We start from the raw sequence: 26,558 nt of genomic DNA on the forward strand, positions 1-26,558 counted from the left end.
CAGCAGAAGGCCCTGCCCCCCCCCCCCCCCTGCATTTCGGAGGAAACTTCAGTTTAGAGAAAATATTTACAGTATTTCAGGAAAAAGCAAGTACAGCATTTTTTAAAGAAGAATTCCAGGGAAATGTTTTATTAACCCTTGCAGTGGGACTACCCCTGCACTGCAAGGGTTAACTGCTCATTTTTGGCTAGAGGCTAAAAAAAAAAGTTATACTTACCAAAACTGCCAAGTCACCCCCTTCTTCTCCGGTCGCTGAATTGTGTCTCTTAATTCGCTGCACAGATGGAATGTTCCTCAGCATTCTCACGTCTATACACAGTGCATAGGATGTGATGACACAAGGATTCTTAGACCGCTGGGACATTGGGGGAGACAGGCTCTGGGGACCGGTCTAAGAACAAGCAGGCTCAAATGATCGGGTGAGCCGATCATTTTTTTAGCACCTAGATGCAAACGTGCATTTACAATAACCCTTGCAGCACAAGGTTAGCCCCACAGCAAGGGTTAATAAGGCTAAGTTCACGTTTCTGACCATGTTTTGTGTTACATCCATAATTAGGGGGTAACATAAACATGGTCACATATATCACAACCCCCTTCCTCCCCCTTTCACTTACCAGAATCGCGGGGTTCTTCTCCCTGCAGGTTGCTCCTCTTTTTTGAAAATGTGCAGCTATGCGTGGCTCCACCTACACAGCCACATTACTTATTCACAGATCCTTTGACAGGATCTGTGAATGGAGAAGCTACAATTTCCATCAGCCACCACGGCAGAGGGACTTGTAGGTCAAAATGGACTACAAGTGCGGTGAGTGCAAGCACTGAATGTCTTTACCTCAGTATGGACAGAGACGGGAGGGAGAATCTGCAGGAGCCAGAGCATTGCACCCACGATTCACTGATCGCCATTGCAATGCTTTATTGGCTTCAATGCAAAAAAAATTATTAATTCATTTTTTTTTTTAATTAATATGTGTGCATTTATTTATTTAAAAAGGTGGACTTTACCTTTTAATTATTTTTTAAAGTTATGCTATCTAAAGAAGGGTAACACATATAAAATGGTTATTATCCCAATTTAGCTGCTAAGGTGAAAATACACTTTAAGTCTGGGATGTACCAGCTCCATCAGCAAACAGTAATTTGTCCTGAATGGGCAAAGTGACCGTGTCTTTTTAAGCCTGTTTTTGACCGGTCCTATTTACTTTGGTCCCTTTTGCTGGCCAGCTGGTTTTCAGGCTGCGAGTCTTTGAGCAGGCCAATCATGCAGAAAGACTGCCACATAAAGAAATATTTTCACACAGTATGATTGATTTCATTGCAGTTGTTCAGCAATCTTTTATTCCAGGGCTGGAAAGATAGCAGCAGAGAGTCTCTTGAGACCGGCATCTCAAAGGAGATTCAGCAGCTTTGAAAAATTTACCTAATTCCCAGTTGCTACTTGGTGACGGAGAAAGATAAGCTAAAGCCTTTAGGGAATATCAAGGAATTGCCTGACATGCACTCGAGGGGCCTGGTTTCCGAAAAGCTTAGGTTTGCTGTATGAGAGCTCGATGGGCCGCAATGCTGCAAAAAGCGTCCTTCAGTAGAATACTTAGAGTAGTATTCAAAACTTAAACTTGTTTTCAGTAATGAATCCAGATCCACCAAATATACATTGTCCAGAAAAGTATTTGTTTACATTTTTGCCCAAACACTTACAGTCATCCTGTTCTTGAATAGCTTCAACTCTCTCAGCTCAGCTTTCCTGAACTTCTTGTCCAGTACAAGATCACATGGGACAGAGCAGTCTCTGGTAGCTGTCCATCTACTAGCTTGCAGCAGGGATGAGATGAAGCAGGAGCAGGAGAATGGTTTGCCTTTATGTGTGTTTGTGGAGACACACAACTTACTAGCACACAGAAGGGTGGCTCCATAGACCTCTGCAAAGGAAAGGAGACACCCTAAAACAAGATACCAGGGCCAGTGCTCAGGGGACCAGCTGATTCTGTATGAAATGTCTAAACACCAAGGAGCAGCATCCATTGTCAGTGGTTCAATCAGCATTTAAAAAGCTTAAAGGATAATTCCACTTTCCCAGGTGAATTTGGGAAAATTGAATTACGCCCTCCAATCTGGCTCTCCCAACCCCCCACCCCCGCTATATTTACCTTTGGCCGATTGCCTTTGGCACTTCAGCAGGAAGAGGGTGCAAAAAAGTCAGGATCTGCAACCTATACTGCAGAGGTAGTTCACTGATCAGCACATAGTCAGTAGCAGACTCCCTGTCCCTCAGTTGTAGAGAAACAACCCACTAACTGCAAGCAGCGCACCACATCATGGACATTTCTATATGTCTATGGCCAGCCTAAGTGCAATAATCACTTGATCTGGATCTATGGATTCTAGCATAGCCCTCTAAACATCAATGGCTGGCAGTTAGACAGGAAGACAACACAAGAGGTATGCTTGCTCAGGAAACCCAGTCTACAGCTACCAGCCTGGCTCCTGATCCTACTGCAAATACAAGAAAATTAAAAAAACATGGGTAAAAAGACAATGTAATGGGTATTGGTGGCAGGAGTGGACGCTTGTAGGGAAATATATATGTGCTGGGAACTTGCACTAGATGGGGGTGCACTTTGGTCTTTTCACCTTTGGTGTTACAAGACCTTGTCCAAGGACTGATGGGTGTCTCAAGAAAGGTGAAATCTAGCCAGTGTGGTTACAGACCCAAAAATAAACCTAAATTAAATTTCAAACTCCAATCTATCCAAAACAAAAAAAAAATGGGCTGGAGTTAAAATGACTTATTATGCCTTACTCTGTACTTGCCTGGCCATGCTCCCAGCTGGGTATGTTTATTTTTCTTAAGTTCCACGGCAAAGTCAATATATGTATAAAATAATTGTAAAGAATGTCACCAGCCCTCGGTAGATCCTTATAGAACCACCAATCACCAAATGTTCATTTTATTGAACAATTTGTAAAATGGAAACAAGCGCTTTTGGGACCTCGCAGGGTCCCTTCAACAGGCTTTGTCGATGTCAAAGCCTGATGAAGGGACCCTGCGAGGTCCATTTGGTGATGAACCCTGCGATGAACCCTGCAATGAACATTTGGTGATTCTATAAGGAACTTCGGAGTGCTAGTGATATTCTTTACAATTGTTCTATGCACACAGTGGTGCCATCCGCAGTCATTTCAAGCACCCTCCCCATTATCTGGGATTTCCGGTAAGGAGTGCAACAAGAACCTTGACATTTCATTAGTCAATATATGTAGACACATCCTTACAGAGCTTACTATGCTTGAGTCTGTTATAAAGCTCACTCTATTGCTGTGCAGTGAGACATACTTAAAAAGAAGGGTGATAAGACTACACAGAGTGCAGAGTTGACTCATTAGGGAGGGTCACACATTCTTGCTCTCTCCTAAGAGTGTTGGGACTGTCCAGCTTCAGCTAGCCATACATGTCTCGAACTAGCGAAAATCAATTAATTTTCCCTGGGTTGATTGAAAGAAAATCAATTGATTCCCATTCAAGATTAAAGTATTCAGAAACTGTCTGAATACAGTGGTGCTGCTGAACAGTGACGTCTGATAGGCCGATTATTTTCCACCTGGCTCAGTCGATTTTTGACTTTTGTCAAGCCAGTTGGTGCTGACAGGGCCACCCACAGCTCGAATGTTGGCCGATTTTTCAGGAATCAGCTGAACTGAAACCATCTATGGTCAGCCTTGATTTTGTTGTAGACCTGTATGAATCCATCTCAGTTGGCTACCCAGGACACATAAAAACTGTAGTTTAGACTTAGGCGTATGATTTGTGTCTCATTTTATTGCCAATTTGCTTCATATTTGTCCCCCAATGTGTAGTAAACAAAACCTGTGTAGCGCTATCCTTATAAATGTGATAGTTTTTATTGATGTATAACACTTGTCCTCAACTGTTTCTTTAGAAAGGAGATAAAAGACCTGGGACTGATGGTTTTAATGGACGCCAGGAAGCACCCTCCATCTCCCTGCCTCCATGCAGCTCTGCAGTGTAGCCAGGTGAGCCCAATGTAACACATCGAGTACAAGCTTAAAGGGAACGTTTTGTCTTTTCAAAGCCTTCTTTAGATAAAAATGTTTAAAAAATCAGATTGATGTAATAACATCTTTTAGGTTTAAGTGCTATCATTGCCTCTGTTGAGTTCCCTTCATTTTCTGTGATACTCAACATCTGTCACCTAGATAGGAAGGGATGAAAATTTTTAACTAACTAGCACAAACAGCAATAATAATACTTTAGTTGGCTACTCGAAAAATGTTTTTATTGTTGTCTGTTGCCTTCTGTTCCTGAGAAGGAGTCTCCCAGATGGAGCGGATAGCAATTAAAGCCTGACAGGAGTTCTAACCCTTCTCCACACTATCCAAAACTAAAAACAAACGTTTTGTCGGGTGTTCGGCTTCAATGTTTTCAAAACCTTGTTTTTGTTGGTCTGCTGGTCAACCTTTCTCAGCCAGGTTTTCATGGAACCCTAGAGTTCCTCAGCTAATGGTTCCTTCAGCAATGAGCAACTTCCACCTCTTGGATATGTAACCACTGACTCCAATTATCTCTTTAGCTATCTGTAAGAAGAATTCTGCCCACTGGGCATCAGTGTAAAGGGGCCCTTCTCCTGATGACCACCAATCTAAGGGGGCCCTTCTCTTGATGACCACCAATATAGTTACATAGTATTTGAGCTTGAAAAAAGGCCACAAAACACAGGTCCATCATGTTCAAACTTTGTGTGTCTGTGTGTGTGAGTTGTGTGTGCGTGTGTATATGAGTCCCTGTGTGGTCTAGTATTTAAGAGTACCTGTACCCCTGTATATTACAGACTCTTAGGATGGTATGTAATTGATTTTTGAATGAATCAATACTCTCAGCTGATACCTCTGCTTGTTGCAGAGAGTTCCAAAATGTAACCACTCTGACTGAAAAGAAGCCCCTACGCCCCTTGTGGTTACATCTTTTCTACACCAATTTTAGGTGGTGGCCTCTAGTCCTTGTTAAGGATTTGACAGTAAAAAGTTTATCACCACTGAACATTTTGGGGGCCCTTTTCCGCTGCTCCTAATAAAAGGGGGAACAACACTGAAAACCAATGTGTGGGAACATTACATGTCTGTGTTTCTTTTCTGGGAATTATTATTATTATTTTATTATTATCATAATTATTATTTATAATTTCATGACAAATGGATTCATCAATTTTCTGTCCCTCCGTTAACAACCCCAATAAACACACAGACTGCGCGACAAGTCCCTCAGCCCTCGCAGCTCCTTCCCATGCGGCTCCTCCCAGACACCTGACTCCCACGTCCAATCAGGTAAGAGCAGCTCTTCCGATTTTATTGTTTAACCCTTTCTCCCGGGACTATTCCTCCCCCCAGTCATGTAGCCCCTCCGCTTAGTCTCTCCGTGTCTGTCTTTATTATTACTTAATATAATTAATTAGCAGGGGTTCCTTGGGGTACAGAATAATCACAGTGCCAGATTTAATAGAATGCTGTCAATCTAAGTGCTGGTGGGTGGAGAGGGGTTGTGGTTTACATAGGAGGCTTTCTGTGTCGCCTGTGTGTGTGCGGGCACACAGAGCTTCTTCACGTAAAGCAGTATTCCCGTCTGGAAGCATCCACATCAGGGTGGCTATGCTGAGGCTCCAGGTAGACTCTGCAAAGCAGGGTAGCCATCCTCCAAGCAAAAACATGCTGGCCATATTTATCTAGTTCTGCTTTTGCACAAAAGGAAGCATTGAGAAAGAAACCAGCTCAAATGGTCCCTACATTATTGCTCTTTCACTCCCTGCTTTGTAATTAAAGGAGAACTATGAGGTGGGTGCTTTTCACTCACCTCATAGTTCTAGCCGACCTGTGACAATGAGACTGTCACAGGTCGGCTCAGAAGATCGGGAGGTGAGCGAACACATACCGGCGTTCGCTCACCTCTCGATCCTGTCACGGCTCTCTGCCGTGACAGAGGAGGGGCTGGATTCCCCCCTCCCCGCTCCGCCAGCGCTGACTGGCGGAACGGACGAGGGAGGGGGCGGGTACAGCTGGCTCTGCCTTTAGATGTCAGTCACGCAGCTGGGCGCATCCCGGCACAATTGTCGGGATCCGCTTCAGCTGCGGCGTCTCAGTATACCGCAAGCAGCTTCTCGCAGTATACTGCGGCGTCTCAGTATACCGCGAGCTACAGTTCGCGGTATACTGAGCCTAGGGTGACGGGCTTCCTCCTGACAAACCTGCACCCAATTTGAAATCTTCTGTGCTACAAGATAGAGACTCTCATAGTTTAGAGTTAGGACGGCACTGTGCGGCTTTCACATTTTCTGCAGAAGACGTGTATCCAAACCTCTGTTATTAACCTTAGTGGTGAGACAAGTTTTTTTACATGCTGGCTTGTGAGTGTGCTATGATACCTTTCTACTGTTTTAGGGTGACGGGAGGATGCTAGTTTGTGTCCTCCCGTTACCCTAAGGAGAACTATGGGGAAAAGCCTTAACTCAATAGTTCTCTTTTAAATAAAATAGTGGTGACCGCTAAACCTCCTTCCTGGTCCTTTCCTCTGTAAGGTGCGGGCAGAGCTTTCCATGCAGGAATGAAGTAAAGGGTGACGTTGCTTCCAACAGCGGCAAACAGCGGCAAAAAAGAGAGAAATGGGCAAATGAACGCTAGATGAAAATTTGGGGCCCAGAGTTGAATACATACTGTAGTGGCGAGCCTGCTTATGCACACTAAAGGAAAAGTCATGTGCTCAGAGTCTTGAATATCTAATAAAGTGGCGCAGCTTCTGACTGCTGACAACTCAAAGGGGGGGTTAGCCATTTGAATATGAACTGAGTAGTGTTGTTGGCCTGTCTCCAGAAACAAGGGAAGACGGGATGTCAAGTTCATTTATTGGCATTAACTTGCGATGATAAAAATGAGCATAAGAGGAATGTAAAATGATTATGGAAACCCTGGAGAGACACTTTAAAGTTTTATAGCTTATGAACTTAGCAACACGTTAAGGAGACAGTAATTGCTCTGAGCCAATGAGCCCTCTAGTGGCTAATTTACAAATCTCTATATGTAATATGATAAATAAAATAAGGAAAAGAAAGCAAGTATATAAAAAAATAAAGTGAGAAGCATATAAAAAAATAAAGTTAAACCCTGCGATCTTCATTCAAAATAGTTACTAACTGAAGATACATTATACTTTCTCTGAAAACAACATTATCTGCTCATCCTAGACATGTATTCATCTAAATGGCAATTTGTTCCTGCATGATTCACTCAAATAACCGCAATGTTTATGCCAAGACTTGCTAAGTGCTGTAATTACACAATAATATGGCATTAATTCTCTGCCGACTGGTCAGCAACAAGACACCGGAAACCCCCACATTTCTGGGCTCCCACATTGCATAATATTGAAATAGCTGCAATCGGTTAATATGTTTGCAATTCGGAGAGCCCTGCCCGCCCAAATATGACATTTGAGGATTAATTGTGTCATTAGGCAGCAGAGTTCCTTAAAGTTTATTAGGTTATTAGGCAGCAGAGTTTCTGAAAGTTTATTAGCAGATAATAAGTCAGACGGTTTACTAGAGCGGGACTGTTTTATAATGAGCTTAGACTGTTTGTTATACTGGGACGGAGAGTAAATCTAAATATAGAAATTAAAATATTTGTATTAAAGCTTCACCAATTCATTCCGTAGAAAGTGATAAATAAGCAGTAATTAATCATTCTCAGCAGCTTAGAGTTATGTGTATACTTAGAAAGAACACTTTTGGAAAAATAATTTAAAGAGGTATATGAAAAAAAAAATGTAGAGACATTTGTTCTGAAAAACTGCATGTACATTTGTTCTGTGCGAATGCGCAAAAATTAATGTTGTAATTAATTTATAAGGTTTGAGTGAAACAGGAAAATTCCGCTTTATGGCCACTAGGTGGACCCAAGGATTATAGGAAATACATACTTATTGCCTACGATCCTCAGCTCCATCTTGTGGCCATAATGTGGCATTTGAATGGCAGGTGAATTACATTCAACCTGCAAAAAAAATATACTAATAGCATTTCGATTATACAGGAGAATACAAATAGATTGATTAATTTATGTCCAGCTTAAAATTAGCAGTTTTGGATAGAATGTGGAAGAATTAGAACCTCCAATTTAGTTTTTGCTATTTGTGACCATATAGTGGAGATTTCCCTACACTTCCTGTCCTGCAGACACAAGAGAAAATGAAAGGAAATCTTCCCAAAGTAAAGAAAAAAACCACATCTTTGATAATTGACATAGGAATGGAATCTTTGATAGATTTCCTCTCTACTTCTGTTCCAGTGACAACTCAAACATATTAGATTTCACTAGTGACTTTTGTCACCTGGACAGAAAGTGAAAGTAAGTGTCACAAACAGGAACACTAACAACAATAAAATTCTGACAATGGTCATAACCCTTCCTCATTCTCCATGATGGCTTGTTCAAACCAGATCCGGACCAGAGTGTTTTTTGTCCGCACCTGAAATGCATCCCAATGTATTCCTATGGAATTTTTGGGCTCTGTTCACACCAATGCAGTCAGTTCCAGTGCAGGGGGAAAAAATGCTGCATTCCCTATTATTTCTGGTCTGGAACACACCAAATCGCATGTAAACGCATCAAGATGGCATGAAAATGCACTGAACCGCACCTGAAAGCCCATTCAAGCTTAAAAACACGTCAAAATGCACTACACTGCATATGGAGAAACGCATCCAGATCTGGCCTGAACAAGCCCTAAAACTAGAAAGGAGGAGCATTGGGTGGAGGTTCCCTTTAAGTGTAGTGCTTTTTTAAAACAAACGAATCACGCAGGAGTTCTGGGTGTTATCAGGAAAGGAAGTGAGGGTGAAATCTCCCCTGATATCACATCCAAGATGGCGGTGCCCAGCAGCAGTCTCAGGGCTTTTGGATATCTACACAAGGGAGGCTTTTATATCATGCATAAAAAATAAATAACATGTATGAAATATGTTAGATGTACATATAATCCTATGGGAAGATTTTTGTTAAAATAATTGGTGTGGCTACAGGGTCTCTTTAAGAATGGGAGTGATAGTGATAAAATCTGCATTTATGTTGATCTTTGTGTCCTCCAGGCTTCCTCTCCTGGCTCTATCCAAAGCATTGTGATGCTTGTAGAAAAGGAGACATCTCCTCAGATGGAGAGAATCCCTGGGCTGCAGGTGAGCATCAGGCTACCTCATTGTGATCTGATCACTAACCTTCCCTGTAACCTCAACCTTAACACTAATCCGCCTGGTAACTTCAACCTTACCTAATCCTCCCTGTAACCTCAAATGTCACACTAACCTTCCTTGTAACCCTAGCACTAACCTTCCCTGTAGACTCAACCCTAACAATCACCCTCCCTGTAACATTAATTCTCAAAATGACCCTCCTTGAACCCCAATATCAACCTTCCTTGTAATCTCAGCCCTAACACTAATCTTCGGTAACCTCAACTCTCACACTATCTCTCCTTGTAACCCTAACACTAACCTTCCATGTAAGCTCAACCCTAACACATTCTCCATCTGACCTAAACTCTCACACTATCCCTTTTTGTAACCCTGACACCAACCTTTCTTGTAACCCTAACTCTAACACCAATCCTCCCTGTAACCTCAACTATCATACTAAACCTGCTTGTAACCCTAACACGAACCTTCCATGTAAACTCAGCCCTAACACTAATCCTCTCTGTAACCTCAACTTTCATACTCATCCTCCTTGTAACCCTAACACTAACTGCAACCCTAACACTAATCTTCTCTGTAACCTGAACTCTCACATTAAGCCTCCTTCAACCCCAACCCCAACATCAACCTTTCTTGTAAGTTCAACCCTAACACTAATTCTTTTTGTAACCTCAATTCTCACACTAACCCTTCTTGTAACTCTAAAACCAACCTTCCTTGTAACCTCAACCCTAACAAAAACCTAACCCTCCTTGTAACCCTAATACTAACCTTCAATGTAACCTCAAACCTAACATCAATCCTTCCTATACCCTCAATTTTCACACTAACCTTACTTGTAACCCTAACACCAACCTTTCTTGTAACCTCAACCCTAACACTAATCCTCTATATAACCTCTACTCTAACACTAACCCTCCTTGTAACCCTAATACTAACCTTCAATGTAACCTCAAACCTAACATCAATCCTTCCTATACCCTCAATTTTCACACTAACCTTACTTGTAACCCTAACACCAACCTTTCTTGTAACCTCAACCCTAACACTAATCCGGCCTGTAACCTAAAATTTCACACTACCCTCCTGTATCCCTAGCACTAACCTTCTCGGTAACCTCTGGACTCTATGTTCCAATGCGTGCATTATATTGTAAAGGTATGATCAGGACCTTACTGTAAGGAAAACATGTGGACATTTTATGTGATGATGGTTATTATTAGCTTTTCATTATCTTAACTTTTTACCAGGAAATTAGACTTTAATCCAGCAGCTAATTGATATTCCCGCTCCTCTGTGTACAGGTGGAAGTCCTGACATCACTGAAATCATTGGGCCGTTCAGTGGACATTGGACAGCTCACCTGGGACCTCGGAGGCACATACCCTTACTGTCACAGCGAGTGGGTCCAATTTTATCAGGTGCCATTGCCTGCTAACAAGATGTAAAATATAACTAAACGATCCATGGATTGGTGTGCCTGTTACCGCATCTAATATCACACCTGGTCTGCATGCTTAATGCTTGTCTGCCACTGATTTATGATGGAAACACACCAATGAGTAACACCGCAGAGCCATCAATGTTCGGCTGCATCTACTTTGAGCAGTTTAGGAACCATCTTGTTCCATTAGAAAGACAGATGTCAGCACTAAGTGTACATCGCACTGGATTTACATGGCCGGCAACATGTGTTGCTGGTCTTCATTAGTCTCTCTGGTAAAAGTTGGGAAAGACATAAACATATGTCTTCTGTGCTGCAGGCTGTTCATCTGCCACTATTTCAGGTATTTGTTCAAAAATACTTTGTTAAAGGAAACCTGTCATGAGAGAAATACAGGCAGGCACCGTTGGCGTTCTTCTGAAAATGGTTGTTGCCTGGCTGTCATGCTAATCCTATGACTTTGATATTTCCATGTCACTTGCTGGAACAAGTGTGCACATGAGACCACTGGATGCATGCTTATTCCAAATGAATGACTCCAAAAGTATTAAAGCTGTGGGGTTGTCATGACAGCCAGAGATAAAGCATTGCCATACTATAGCAGTCCACTCTCATGGAAGGTTTCATTTAAATATCTATTTACATTAAAGCTGAACCTAAGTTGAAACCCAGCATGTGGCAGTGCATGTGGCATGTGCCAGACCAAAGCATACAGTGGGCATTCTTACAGTATAGTATTTAGTAAATATACATCTGTGCCCTGTTATGGAGCTTCACTTCTCTCATTGTATCCTCTAAAACACTGGTTCTCAACCTGTGTAACCTCAGGACCCACATTTGTCCTCGGTCATTAAGTCGCACTACAATGGAATGCATGGCAGTGTGGGCCTGTAGAGGTGGCGGGAGCCAGAATGTGATGTCACTCCAGTTCAGGCACCTCTACAGGACATACAAGGGAGCTATAAGCAATGCACATATGGATGGAACTCCCTCACGGCCATACCCCCAGCCCACCCCACCTCATGTCAAAGCTCGGCGCCGGGCTGCTCAGTGTGAGAACGGGCAGTGCTGTGCTAGAAAGGGGGCTGGGGGGAGGCTAAGTAGCCTCTCACCTAGAAAAGTGGAAGGCATGCAGCGTCCCACTTTTGGGTCAGGACCTGCCAGTTGAGAACCAAGGCTCTAAAATGTAAAATGAATAAAACATCCATCAAAGCAAATATTACACCCCCACCCTATAATGACACTGGCAAGGGAGCATGTGTTGAGTAAAATCAGTAGGCTGCTATAGTTCTGTGTCGGTGATCCAGAACAAGTATGCAGATCAGACATTCTAACTTCACAGGCTGCCTACTAGTTTCAGGTCAGTGACTTAGAAATGACAGAATTTAAGCCAGAGACAGCCAGGCTACTAGAATTTTAAGCAATGGTGTCATCCATATTTCTGTCTACATGAGTTTCCTTTAAAAGGGCTAGTGGTTGCTAAATAATTAAACAAAAACAAAAAGTTCAACCTGCTCTTACTTCCTTTACAGCGCCCTTAAACCTCCATTGTCCTGCTACTCTTGTTTTGGGTTAGGGTGACCAAGAACCATGTTGTGGTTTTTGCATTGCCAACATAGGTCATGGCCTAAGGCTGCCAGGGACGGCACATAGCCACCCACACCTTATGTCCCTATGCCGCTGTTAGGCTATATTATATAGTATAAGGTTCCAGAGTGGTGCCCAGACTACCAGAGCAATCCAGCTGGGTGCTCATTGTTGCTGGTCCTGTGTTTTTGTGGAAGGAATAGATTATTGTGTACACACAGTTCACCCACTTTGGGTTTGTACATCTAGAGCCAATTTGGAAGCAGGCTCTAAAAAACAACAGGCAGAGAGATATCTGCTTTTCTTTGAACAAGTCACCTGAGTGTTGCAAACCACAATGATGCTCCCTACTAAGACTAGCAAGCTGGCTGTCGTAGGAGGGATGTGGCACAGGACAGGTGGCCTAGGGGGACAGGAAGTATAAAACTGGGCCTTCCAAAAGCAACAGGCAGAGAGATATCCACCTATTCTTGAACAATTCAGCGACCATTCAATGCAACCCGCCGTGATGCTCCCCACATTGGCAGGCATACTATTTGAATATTTATACTCTGTAGCAGAGAGAGGGATCCCCTTTAATACCTCACCTATGTAACCAGTTTTCACCCAATATTCACAAAGGGTGCTCCAAACTGAGAACAATGCTTGTAATTATTGGTCCAAATGTACACAGTATTATAAAATGTTTGAGTTTTTCCTGCAGTCTGTGCTTCTTCAGGTACAAGTATATTGCTGATAATTAGGAATACAAGAGGAAGCTGACATTTACAGGATGCTAACGGTTGTTGTGTGCCTGCAGCACCAGGTAAACACCAACTGGGAGTTCACAGATATGTCATGATAGCTTCTTGATTATAACTGATTAAAGCGATAACTTGTTTCAAATGAGTTTTATTTGACTTTGGCAATTAACACTTCCTTTTGGTATTCGCTATAGGGAAGTAATTTACAATCCTTCAGAATCAATATGTACTGAGAAGTGTTTGTTCAGCTTTCAGTATGTGTTGTAGAGGACCTTCAGGGAAGAATTCAACTGTTCCAGGCTTAAGTTTTTTCCACTGTTTGTATAGGGGAAGTTGCCCAAAAGTGTAATGCCCTTCTTGCTTGAAATCCTGCTGTACTTATGTTTTTTTCTGTCTTCCATCTTGATAGGGGATCTATGCCTGTCCCCTTATTTTTGGGCTATACGATGCCCACAGTACAGCGTCTTCTTCCCTAGCACTGGTGTTATGAACACAACCCTTGTAGTCCAAGGGGTGATGTCTTGATGCTGCTTTCGCTGCTGTTTGTTGAACCTTTATATTGTCTGGCTCCTCATCTTGGGATCTCTCACTGAAGATCTCTTCCCACAGACAGACCTCAGTAGAGGAGAAATGATCCCTGCAGTGGTCACATGATCGCACTTAACGCAACTAATAAAGCTATTTTTTTGGGTTCCGGCCAAAAAAAAAAAAATAGAGCAGTCACAAGGAGGAATTGTGGGGTAAATACATTTAAATCCTGAAGATGGGCTTTAAAGTGTATCTACATCCAAAAATAATAAATGAATTGTTAGAATACACTTTACTGTGTTTATAGCAATAACTCCTGCAGTATACAATTTTGATCACTAGATGGCAGTGTTTATAAGTTCTGTTTTATATGTATGGTATTATACTCTGATGTATTGAATAAGGTAGAGAATAAAGCTGTGTCTTCCTTCCTGTTTTAGCCAACCCATGTACAGCATGCATATTAGACTGTGTGCTTGTGTTTCTCTGTGAGGCTGTGCAAGAAGTTCCAACATGAATACATTGTGGTATACCAGTCTTTAGATGTGGTGGATGCATTTGTTTTCTTTTTCCAAGCTTATTGAATTTATTTTCATCTGGTAATGTTGCCAATAATATACTTCTTGTTCAAGGGTGACAACACTCACTCATCCTTTTGCATCAGGACAATGGAAGTAATATAGAACTCCAGACCCCCGTCCTCTTCTATTGTCCATAACATAAAGGGGAATCGTTCTTTGGTCCTCAAAGTACATTGTAATTGATAACAGTCAGTACAGGCCAAGGAAGTTATCAGCTCACAAGATTTCCATCAAGATCAATAGATTTTTTTTTTAAAGATCAAACAGATATAACAAAATGCTTTTAATGGTGTATTTAACAACACTAAAAGGGGCCAAACAGGAGAAGTTCACTCTTAGGGTTTACATATACCTTAAGGCAATAAATGGTAGAGAGGCGGCATGTACAAAGTCTAACCTCAGCTTTGAAATTAGGAATGCTGAGACAGCCTGTCTATCATTCTGTAAATATCAGTTGTCTGACTTTCATGTTGACCCTGTTTAATATATTATCTGGTCATTAACTGAAACAAGTATACAGATAAGAAATGCTGACCTTTCTCTGGCTTCCAGGTGCTGAGATTCACAAAGTATGGAAAACAGCATAGTTTCAGTTTAACATCAAGTAGCCATGTGCAGATATGACTATGTGGCTATCAATTCATTTAGCTTTTAGAGGCCCTAATGAATGGAGACCATCTGAGACACATTGGATTTTTTACTGAATATAACTTTTAATGAGTATCAGTTATGGACTCCAAACAACTAGTTGGGTGCATTCCTCCTTACATGTTTAGTTGATCTGGGATACGGGCCGACCCACAGCTGTTGCCCCCTGGAGAGCCACCTAAGGAGAACCTCCCTTATGCTAGACCTAGTATTTCACTGGGATACCTGCCTGAACAAAGTTATTCAGGATCCCACACCTTTTCCTTCACTCTTAGGTTGTAATTGCTAGTCCATATTGAGGAGATTTCCCCTTACATCCTGTCTGGACAGGAAGTGATGTTAATCACTTCAGGACCATAGGGCGTATCTGCACGTTGTCGTCTTGAAATGGTTATATCAAGATCATGGTTGTGAGCCATGACCTTGGTGTAGTTTGTTTCACAGCAGGTGGAGGGCTGTAGATGCCTCCTGATCATTTGTACCGGCCTTAGAAGGTGCCCCTCCCTTCATACCCCCACTGTGCTTTCTGGGCTCTCCTGTTCCTCTGGGGTGCCCAGGACCATGACAAATGCATTCAGAGATACATAAAAAACAAAATCATATTTTTAATAAATTGTAGAATGGTTAGAGACTTTCTGACAATGTTTTATTGTTGTCTTTGGTTTCTTCTTCTTCCATTACATTCACTCTGTCCATTTTTCTTGGCCTGGTATCACAGGGAAAGAAAATGAGGGAAAATCTCCCCTAGCTGTCATGGGGAGAAGTAAAATCCTGCCTGAGATGCTAACTCTTCCTCAATTTGTTTAGAACTAAAAACAATGGCAGGAATTGGGCTTCACGTTCCTTACTCTTCTCATGTATTACCGTTGCTCCTCTTTACATGTAGGCTCATAGCTCTTTTTGTTTTTCTCTGGTTCAGAAGCTGGATGCTTTCCTGGCAGACCTGCGAAAGGCCTCCGACTTACTACAACATGCCATTCAGGAGCTGGGTGAAGGCAGCACTCCGCAGGACTCCAAGGTATGCATTGTGAACCCCTGAGGAATATGCAGCAGAAAAGTGGAAGCTAACCTGACCTAAAATATAAACTCTTGATATTCCCGCAGGAAGCAGAAGAAAAGATGAACCAATATCGGGAGCTGATGAAGGTGGTCCTGAGTGACTCACGCCTAGTAACGTTACAGCGGGAAGGAGGGACCACCCTGGCCAGACTGCGCAAGGAAGCAACTCGCTTCTGCTGCTCAAAGGATGTCAGGTGTGCTTTTATTATTTGTTATTTCTGATTCTCTTTCACTGTGTTTCCATTTAAAAGTTAACATCCAAATCAACTATAAAACATTCAAGATTATTAGCAGACTTTATCACAAATCCTGTCCTGCTTTTGTTCTGTAGTCACTGAGATGGGGAGTGCCAGTGAAACTGAATAAGTGAATGCTAAGTGGGAGGACCTATCTCATACTATCACATGCCCAGTCCCAGTGCTGTAAAAAAAAACACTTCACCGCCCTTTAAATCTTTTAGATGTGCAGCGTTTTTCTAAAGTATCTCAGTAAAGGTAAAACTCTTAGATCCACAGGGGTGGTGGATGAGGAGATTGTCCAGCATAGTGTTTCACCGTCAGTGCAGCCATCCCTACTGTTGCTTGACCCAAATGTTGCATGCAGCAACACCAGCATGGGGAAGAGTTAACATTACTGGCTGGCTTTAATTTGTGCCTGGGACCCCTTTGTTGAGACAGCAACATTATCAGGAATTCTAACACTTCTCCATTTTAATAAAAACGTGCTTCTCTTTTAGTTTTTGCTCCTATTGGAGGGATTTTAGGACACAGAGTGAGGGGAAATCTCTCCAATGGGCATAGAGATGGCAATAAAGACTCTTACACTAACCCACACTATCCAAAACTACATAAACATTTTGGCTGGAGTTGGGCTTTAGGCTGATTGATTATTTATGACTCTTAATATTTCATATAAAATGGCCTCTGTGCTCAGGGCCAGGCCGTCCCGTGGGCAGGAGAGGGACCCGCCTTGGGTGCTGTGGTGGAGAGGATGCAGTTGGGGTAGAAGACTCCTCTGCCTCTGCTCTCTGACTGTCTCCTGCACTCTGCAAGACCGATCTATAAAAATCAGCCCTTCTTACTATTTACTCTGGGAGATTTATAAATGAATGAAGAGCAGGGCTGAGCAGTCACATTAACAACTCAGCACGGTAGATTACACTGAGAGATTGGCTGCACGTTATCCAAAGCTGCTCATAAACAGAGTGCACAGGACAGCCTCACAAAGACAGCACAAAGACAGCAGAGCCCCGGCGATTACACTGGAAGAGCCAATCTTCCAGTGTAATCTGTAGTTCTGAGTTATCAGTGTGACTGCTCAGTGCTGCTCTTCATTCATTTATGAATGAAAGCTACAGCTGTAGCCATTATTCATAAATTAGCGTTCTGTGTGATTTATAAACCTATTAAAATAATTACAACTTTAACCCCTTGTTAACCCTAACTACTTTAAAAAATACTTATTAAAAAAGCAAAAAAATTAAGCTGAGGGGAGATGGTAATGAGGGGGTTGATATGCCCTCAATACCTTCTTTGTTCAGTTTTATTTATTAATTAATTTTTATTGATCATTTGTAAATTTGAACAAATTGCATTGGTTTGAATGGAAGCACTGCATTAAAATGCTTTGTGCCAAAAATATAATTTTCGTGCCTTTATAAAAGGGACAGACCATACAAAAAAGTTCACTTTGGATGAGTTATAAAACATCTTAGTTCCCAGATGGAAAAACTGTTTGGTTTTCAGTATGATAATGAAATTCTAGTTCTATTTGCCCATGCTTATTATGACTGAGTCCCAACTATTTAACCACGTCGCAGCACCCCCTTTCCCAATCTCATTTGGTTTCCCATTGACCTAAACATAGTAATCTTACTTGTCATTTCTGTGCTGGCCCAGCCAGTCTACACATGGACGTGCAAGCTTCATTCATCTCAGCTTCTTGGGATTTGGGAATATCCTAATATTTATATAATATCCTAATATTTGCATAGGAAGGGAATCATCTTTGATTAATGTGGAATTGCCTTTTAAAGCTCGTCTTCAGACCGATATTAAAAACCCAATCAATGTGGTTTTGTATTTCTTAAAAGGTTATTAAGGCTAGATTCACACCTAATCGCGTGGATTGAGTCGCACGATATTGCGCAAAACACAGATTCGCATTGAAGTTAATGGAGGCTGTTCACACCTTTGCGGTTTGTCGTGTGAACGAAGTCGCCTGTCGCGCAAAAAGGTACAGGAGCTATTTTCGGGCAAAAGGAAAATGCGCGACAACAATGCAAAAAACGCTCACCAGCTCAGTTGCCTAGGTGTGAACCTAGCCTGAATGTATTTGTAATTACAGATTGCGTAAGTATCAACATTTGTTTTGATATCAGCAGTAATTCACATGAGGAGAGGGAGGCGCAACACTAGGAGCCAATCAGGATCTGATGCAGTGCACATACATGGACAGGGAACATGATAAGGGAAGAGAGCAGAGTGAGCAGAGGGTGGCCTGATCAGTGTGCTTCTTCTCTGTCATTATCTAATCTGCAGGTGGAGTGTTTTGACCAAGCTGTGCTGCTGGACATATTTATATATAGACCAGGAACATGATAGGGGGAGAGAGAAAAGTGAGCAGAGGGTGGCCTGGTCAGTTAAGGGGTAATGTATTTGGCATCCTCGACTTGGGTGGTACAGGACCTTGTCTTGGCACGGTCTGAGTATATTATAATTGCTTGAACTCAGCGCTCCTATTTGAATGGCATCTACTGTAGATAAAAGCTACCTAAATAAGATCAAAATCAGAAAATGCTGCTGGATGTATAATATTAATAAAAATATAAAATATATAAACAAACCAAATGAGTGATATGCACCTCTAGGGTTATTCACTAAAGGGTGTAGAGTTTGTAGAAGGCAGGAGAAGTGAACAATCTAGGAGAACGGCTGAACTGGAAAGTGAGCTGCATTGGAGAATTCTTCCAGTTCAGCTATGTTGTCCTAGACTGTTCACTTCTCCCACCTTCTCCAAACTCTTCACCCTTTTGTGAATAGACCTGTTAGAAGTTAAAAAACAAATCCTCCATGCACTTCCACTATAACAATTTGTGGTCACTAGGTGTCAGTGTAACACTGCTGTGGTGGTGGTGAGCTCTGACTTGTATTACAAGCTGTGCTGACCTCATTGGGGAGTGATAGGTGTTAAATAGTGCTCATTACATGTTCTCTGGGCATTCAGCCTTTGTCAGCAGCCAGCCTTTTAGCACACAGCCTTTCCTGCCACTGACTCCAAGCACCGGGTCAGTGGCCTGGAAAATCGCACTGTGAAGAATACAGTTTTGTAAATGCTGACCGGTGCATCAAAGTGATGCAACCTTTAACTCCAGCACAAGAAAACAGAATATAATTATGTACAAATAATTAAAGTGCAAGACCATGCAAATCCTTAAGGCATACTGTGGAGGCGGGGAATGCAGTGAGTGTCATGTCCAGTTTTGGCCCCCCTCTGTGCCCATGCTTGTCTTATCTGCCGCTTGAAAGTCTCACTTGAAACAAGACCAGTGGCCTGAGCCTCCATCCTCCTCTTCCAGCTGTCAGCTCTGCAGAAGTCTATATCAAAATCAGTAAAACCTTCAGAGATGTACAAAGATTTGTCTTTTTATGCAGCTTTTTTATGTAACCAAAAATTCCCGAAATTGATCTCAGATTCAAGAAATTATTCTCTACTCTTGTGGTCACCGACATTTCCATAGGAATTCAATCATCTGTGAATAATTTGTACTTGATTTTTAAAGCTCGTCTCCAAAACAATGTTAAAAACCCAATCAATGTGGTTTTGTATACTTTAAAAAAATGATTACATGTATTTATCATTAGAAATAGTATAAGAATCAAGATTTGTTTTTATATCAGCAAGAATTCACACAAGGAGAGGGAGGTGCAGCACTAGGAGCCAATCAGGATCTCATGCAGTGCACACATATGGACAGGGAACATGAAAGGAGAAGAAAGCAGAGAGTTGCCTGACCAGTCTGCCGTTACTACCCTGTTTCCCCGAAAATAAGACCTAGTACTATTTTTGGGAATTGCTAAAATATAAGGCCTACCCCGATAATAAGACCTAGTTGTGACAATTCCCAGGGCCCAGTGGTGGCATGAGGGGGAACTTGAAGAGCCACGTGAGAGGAAGGAGAGAATCAGCTGTGCCAACGAAGGTAGTCATTATGCAATCTGCAGGCAGGGAGTGTGTTTTGACCAAGCTGTGCCGCTTGATGGAAATTGAAGATCTGGCTTTTTTTGTCTGGCAGGGGTTCCTGGATCACCAAACAGAATGCACAGAATTAGAGATCATTTGGTAGTTGAAACTACATGCTGACATGCACATAGTTCAACTCTGTATTTAATCACGTGTCTGGAGTTCAGCTTTAGATTATTAGAACTATATAGCAATGTCTAGTCAGATTAAAGAGGAACTTTACCCTTATCTTTAAAATGACAACAAAGACACCTTTAGAAGTGTTCAGTAATGAACATCTCTAAACAGATACTTATAGATAATTGCAGTCTTTTTATTCTTTGCACAACTTACTTTCTTTTCTTCCCCATTCTTCTAACGGTGGCCATTTTTACTAAGGGCAGATTAATATATCTCCCTTTACTTCCTGGAACTCGGAGCACATGTGACTAGGACATGTGACCATTGAAGTTTACAGATAAGATTTCTGAGCAATGCCCTGCTGATGTAACCTTCCCAGGATGCATCACTTGGGCACATTACTGCCCAAGAGAACCAGAAAATGGAAAAACAGTAATTGTAAGTAAAAGAAAAATATGTTTATTTAACTAATGTAAGATGATTTCATATCAGCATGCAGAGCTCAATGCTGATGTGATTTTTAGTAGAAGGTGGTAACTATAACTGTAGCAGTAAACTGTTATGTGAAGGGTAGGTTTTTGCACATTAGGCACACTTACCTTACAAGTGTGCCCTTCTTCACCGCCTCCGGATTCATCATTGCTCCCCATTGTTCTGCCCTGCTGCCGCCATCTCTGCCACCACCACCACTTCTGGGTTCCATGGAAATCCTCTTCGGCCATTGAGTGGCCACTGATGATGTAATTCCTGTGGATGCAAACAGGAGTAATTGGTGTGCACAACGGGTGTGCCAGGTGTGCCTGCGCACACCCTAATCACCCCGAGCACAACACCGAAACTGCAACAGCGGGTGCCATGTTTTTAGTCACTAAGCCAGTGGAGAGATCACAAAGATCTCTCTGTGACCGGCTCAGTGAAACAGAGCGCAGCAGCACTTGCCACTTACATTCCTCCAACAGAGGTCCCTGTTGCCTGGGACTCTGCGAGGGAGCATGGCTGTGGCTTCCTATCCAATCAGGAAGCCAGGCAGGTGGTCACATATCTTTCCCAGCACCCAGTCTATCCACGGCATCTTAGAGATGCCATGAATGGGCTGAGTGTATACATTGTACAGTGCATGTGCCTTATAGTGTACACAAATAATACAAAAATTGCTGCGGGAGAACTTTTTGGCAGAAGAGACTTTGCATGTCAATTCCGCTAAAAATCCCTACCTCCCAGCAACTTTTTTTAACTCAACTTCCACTTTAACAAGTAAATTTGTGCAAAGAGAGAGAGATAATGAATTCGGATGAACTTCATGCAGATATAAAAATCATTAGTTAGGTATTCATTTACAACCATTAAATCTATTTTACATGTAACAAATGTAAGTGCTCGCTATCCTCCTGTAATACCTTGTACAGGGAGCACTAGGAGAGGGAGGGGCAGCACTAAAAGCCAATCAGGATCTGCTGCTTTGCACAAGTGCTGATCACATTTTGCAACTACAGTACAAAAAGAGAACTTAAACCACACTAAATAAGAAGTTCCTTTAGTTTCAGTCCTTTGAGTCCGTGCATTATTAGTTCAAACCCTGATAAGGGGGGAACTATTGTTGCTCCTGAAACGCGTGGACTTTTTTTCCTTTGTGATTATACAATTGAACTTTTTCACCTGTTTACTCTGGCACACATCACATATATGTTTGCACATGTGCTGACAGGGAAGATGCGGACAGGAGGTTAAAGTAGAAAGGGCAGAGTGATGATTTATAACTGTGCTTCTGTTCTTTTATTGTCATTTCTTCACTTCATAGGTCGATAGTGGAGGAAATTACACATTTGGTCTCACTTTCTTTTTCCTAGTTTTATTAATGCAGATCTTAAAGAAGACTTTATTAACCCTCACAGTTGGGCTACCCTTGCACTGCAAGGGTTAACTACTCATTTTGGTCTAGAGAGGAAAATAAAAATCTGCAGCGAAGGGGGAGTGAGGTTGGAAGGACCGTTCTAAGAGCAAGCTATCTCCGAGGATCAGGTGAGTATAACCAGGGCCGGATTTCCCACAAGGCCAACCAAGGCCCGGCCTTGGGGCAGCAGGGAGTAGAGGGGCAGCAGGGGTGTGGAATTCCTATCTCCCGATGCCCGGGCGGATAGTTGTTTGGGGAAGCAGAGCTAAATGTACAGCAGGGAAGTCACCGCTTGTTTAGTACAAGTGATCTCTGTGACATTGTATGCAGCCTGCAGGTCTGCCATTCTTCTTGGGGGGGGGGGGGGGGGGGGGGGGTGGGGGGGGGCGTGGCCGGCCGCTGGACTGAGTATAATTTTATTATTTTCCTCCCTAGACCAAAACGAGCAGCTAGTAGCCCCACTGCAAGGGTTAATAAAAGTTTTGCTTTAAACTTAATCACTATTGTGATGGCCATTTGTGAAAAGTTATAATAATATCATTCTTGTATCTTCATGTAGTTTGTGTTGGCGAGATATAAGCAACACTCCCCAGACATTTTTCAGATTTTAGCCCCTAGTATGTTTTTGCCTGTGCAAAACCTTATGCTTTAAAGTAGGGTTGCACAGATACCAAGTACAGTATTCGGTACAAGTACGAGTACATGTACCGATACTTTTGAGCTCCAAGACTAGACTAGAGAAAAATTAAAAAATTAGGAGGCAGCTGCCATTTGTAAGGAGCACACGGAGCTCCTGGGATTTGTACATCTCTGTTTTAATGTACGATTTTGTTTTTATAAATATAAATAAAGTGATGCACAGATACCAGTTTTGCGAGTACGAGTACTGGTACTTGCCGAGTACTTACAAGTACGAGTACTGATACATTTTTGTTTATTGTCATGTGACAGTTTTTCTAAAACAATACAGACTAATGATTTCAGGACAGTGGTGGAGCGCCAGAGCCAGGTCCCAGCTGCAACCCTGGTAGTTCTTATGAAAATGCCAAGTATCTGCACTGGTACTCGAAAAGTATCTGTGCATCCCTACTTTAAAGAGAGAGGTCTTATCTTCGAAGTGAATGGTTTGATAAAATTGCATTTAAAATTTGCTAATAAACAAATGAAATTTAATTGTAACATTTACAAACCAATAATCTTTTCACAAGGTGCATCAGTGTCTATGAAATGCCTTGCAGCTGTGCAGGTGTAAACCATTCTGAAAATATATCCATGTTATTAATGAAATATGATTAATGACCTTCATCTCACACTATCTGCATACGATGCATTTTTCCCACTCAACCAAATTAAAATATTGCTCTTTGTTGCACTCTCCCTTTTAGATCTATAATGCAAGTCTTTATAGTTATGGCCCTTCCCTTGATCCTCATAAAAGCATCAAACTGGCTTGTAAACCAATCATAAACCTACTCAGTGGGAGCTTTACTGCATATTGTACTGTTTAATGTTGATTGAGGCCTTGTACGAAGTCCAGTCTGTCCGCAAGTCTAATGAACTGTCATGGACTAGAATATAAGTGGGACTATTTATTGTCATTGTCACAGGAAACTTTGTACCACAGCGTTTGCCAATTCATACTTATACTAAGAGGGTTATTCACAGAAGAGCCGAAGGATCCAGCCGTAGCTATGGCCGATCCTTTGGCCGTCCGAAGGGCTGTTGTATGGGCTATTAAGGGCTATTCACGAAATGATCCCATGTCCACCCTGTCATGTAGTCCCTCCGCCTATATCTTTTCTGTCTTTTGCTCTGTGACTATCTGGAAACCTTGTATGTGCTTTAAGCCATGACTTGGAGCTTACACAGGAATGTTCATTATCTCAAAGCCCCTACGTGACATCTATGGGTACCTAAGCAGCCAATAACCAAACACTGATACCGCCATATGGGAGTCACATGCTTCCTATACCCAGAAGTACCCTGTATTTTTCTGCACCTGGTACTGCGAGGGAGTTAAGGCAAAGTATAAACTGCTGACAGGGCTGTCATTAAAGCAAAACTGTTGTATTAACCTGGATGGGCAAAGCATAGGTTCATTTGAAGGCAGAATTCCCAACAGACAAAAAGACATGGATTAATAAAGCACTATAGTCATTCATAAATTATTATATGTATTTTCTTAAATTACAGTACTGTAAGTACCAGAATTTTTGTTATGTAGCAGCCTATTGAAAATAGTATTATACAGCAGCACTTTGATGGGAAGAAGAGAGGGCAGCACTGGGAGCCAATCAGAAATGCTGCAACTCCTTACCTATCAAGTCAGTAGGCTGGTGGTGGGGAGATGGTACCACTGTATCTCTAAAGGGACACTGTTACAACAAAAAGATGTATCCAAAAAAATGAATATTCACCTATCCTAATGCCCATTCCTTAGACCTTTGCTCTCATGCAGAGATACGGCCTCTGGCAGAATTTTTGCACCTAACATTTGCGAAAGTGCTCCCCGGCCCCGCCATATACTGCAGGTCCATCCCTTGACCCTTAGGTCACTACTACTGTATGTGCTATAGTACTTAGGGACCAGCTGATGGATCCAGAGCATGTAGTGGGAGACCAGCCATTCAATGCTCCTGGAGGTCTGTTGGATGGGAAGATTCTGCTGGAGGCTGTAGCCCTGCAAGTGAAAAAAGATCTGAGGAACGGGCATAGGAAAAGGTGAGCATTAACAGTCTTTTTTTGCAGGATGCTATTTGAACACTTTGTTTGTTTTTTGGATAAAGTCACTTTAACTATAACAGTGCCACAGTTGCGTCATTCTCCTGGCTGTTCTGTATGATAGAGCTGTGTACATTTTAGGACTGGATGGACAGATATCTAAATCCTTTTGCAGGTAAAACAGCTCCCATATATGTATCTTCTGCAGGCACATAGGACAAGTGGAGGCATACCAGAGACCATGAAAGGTGGTCATAATTTGCATATCAGGTTGCTGGAGGTATCAAAAGTCCCAGTGTACTATACCGGAGAGCCTGATGTGCAGGGACATGGAATTGCCTGCTATGCATGTTGATTTCTAATTCTTTTTCTTTAGCCTACAGATCTGTTTTAATAACCTTACAGTATAGTCTCACAAATTTATATTCATTTTGAGATAGAGCAAAGCTAGTTTCAAACCTTTGCAGAAGCAGATCCTGAATCTGAAATGAGGCCTCCGTACTTACTGGGGTCTGTGATTGTGTTTGCACAGGATTTATCCAAACTTAGGACCTTGTCTAGTTCTGTTCCTCCAGAATTTTGCAACCTCCCTTCCCTTTCATGGCTCAAGTATCCATAGCAGCTGTGCAAGAAAGTGAGACCTTAAGGTTCAACTTTGGGCTTCCCCTTCCCACCCCAACCGTGCTCCTGGCCTCACCACCACCATTGTTTTTTGCTTTTTAACATTTTCATTAGCAGATGTGTTTGGGTTAGTCACGTTACACACAGTATCCTATTTGCTTCTTCTCCAGCTGTGAGGGATCATCAATGATGTAGAGAGCAGTGCTGACATAAAAACATCAGAGCTGCTCTCAGCATCATTGTACATAAGTAAAGGGTGTTGTAGTGACACCCTCCAAGGGTGGGAGGGTCTATGGTATCTTGCTTTCACAGGATGTGCTCAGTCTTCCATTGAATGGTGATTGAATAGTACTCATCAATCATCATTCAATTCAAAAGACTAAAAGTCTTGTGGCTAAAAGGAATTGCCATGGAGGACAATTCTGGAGAGGAGCTATGTATTGTAGCTAGAGATGCTTTATACTGTAGTTTTAAAAACCTGCTGGGCTATAAATGTGCCTGATTGTTCTCACATTCTTAGGAGTGCTGTGGAGTCAGCTGTGCAGATGTACAATCACCTGGAGGAACGAGTGCATGCCTTAGTGACCAAGTCCAACCGTAGGCTGGAGCTTCTGGAGTCACTGCTGAAGGTCAAAGAGCTGGAGGGACAGTTTGACCAGGTAAAGAAATCAGGAACAATAAATCAATCACGGGTATATTCTGGATCAAATCTGGGACATTGTGGATGGAGTACAAAGCCATGAGCACACAGGGATTTTCTTTGTTTTATTACCGCAATATAGTTTATTTTTATCTAAGCCTACAACTGTGAAGCAATGAGGAATTAGTATTTTATGACATGGAGATTGCCTGTCTCTTTTTTTATACAGAACACATGAAGCTGTGCAGTGAAAAAAGATCCTGCTAAGAGACCTTACCTTGACAATAATGGCCAAACAGACTTGAAGGCAACTTGAACTTCTGTGTGGCCTGCACTGTAGTATTTTGCTCACCCACCACCTTCAGTGGATACAAATCATAGGCTTAGCAAAGACATCTCTCTGCCCACCCACTACTTTCACAGGAGCCACCTCTTAGACCTTCATGGGAACTTTTCAAATTGCAGCCAAGGAATATTAT

At 42.1% G+C, this 26,558-nt stretch overlaps 1 protein-coding gene across 1 annotated transcript in view; it reads left to right on the forward strand.

Annotated features, from left to right (window-relative positions):
• Positions 1 to 26,558, forward strand: part of KIAA1755 (KIAA1755 ortholog) — a 76,905-nt gene that overhangs the window by 25,467 nt on the left and 24,880 nt on the right. The window contains exons 7-12 of the mRNA XM_018557667.1: positions 3,942 to 4,035; positions 9,153 to 9,239; positions 10,559 to 10,675; positions 15,705 to 15,803; positions 15,890 to 16,038; positions 25,960 to 26,098. Of these exons, the coding sequence (XP_018413169.1) occupies positions 3,942 to 4,035; positions 9,153 to 9,239; positions 10,559 to 10,675; positions 15,705 to 15,803; positions 15,890 to 16,038; positions 25,960 to 26,098 (685 nt within the window). The remainder of the gene's footprint in view (positions 1 to 3,941; positions 4,036 to 9,152; positions 9,240 to 10,558; positions 10,676 to 15,704; positions 15,804 to 15,889; positions 16,039 to 25,959; positions 26,099 to 26,558) is intronic.

The sequence above is a fragment of the Nanorana parkeri genome, unplaced genomic scaffold (assembly GCF_000935625.1).
Source record: "Nanorana parkeri isolate BGI_ZX_2015 unplaced genomic scaffold, ASM93562v1 scaffold295, whole genome shotgun sequence".
Taxonomy (NCBI): Eukaryota; Metazoa; Chordata; class Amphibia; order Anura; family Dicroglossidae; genus Nanorana; species Nanorana parkeri.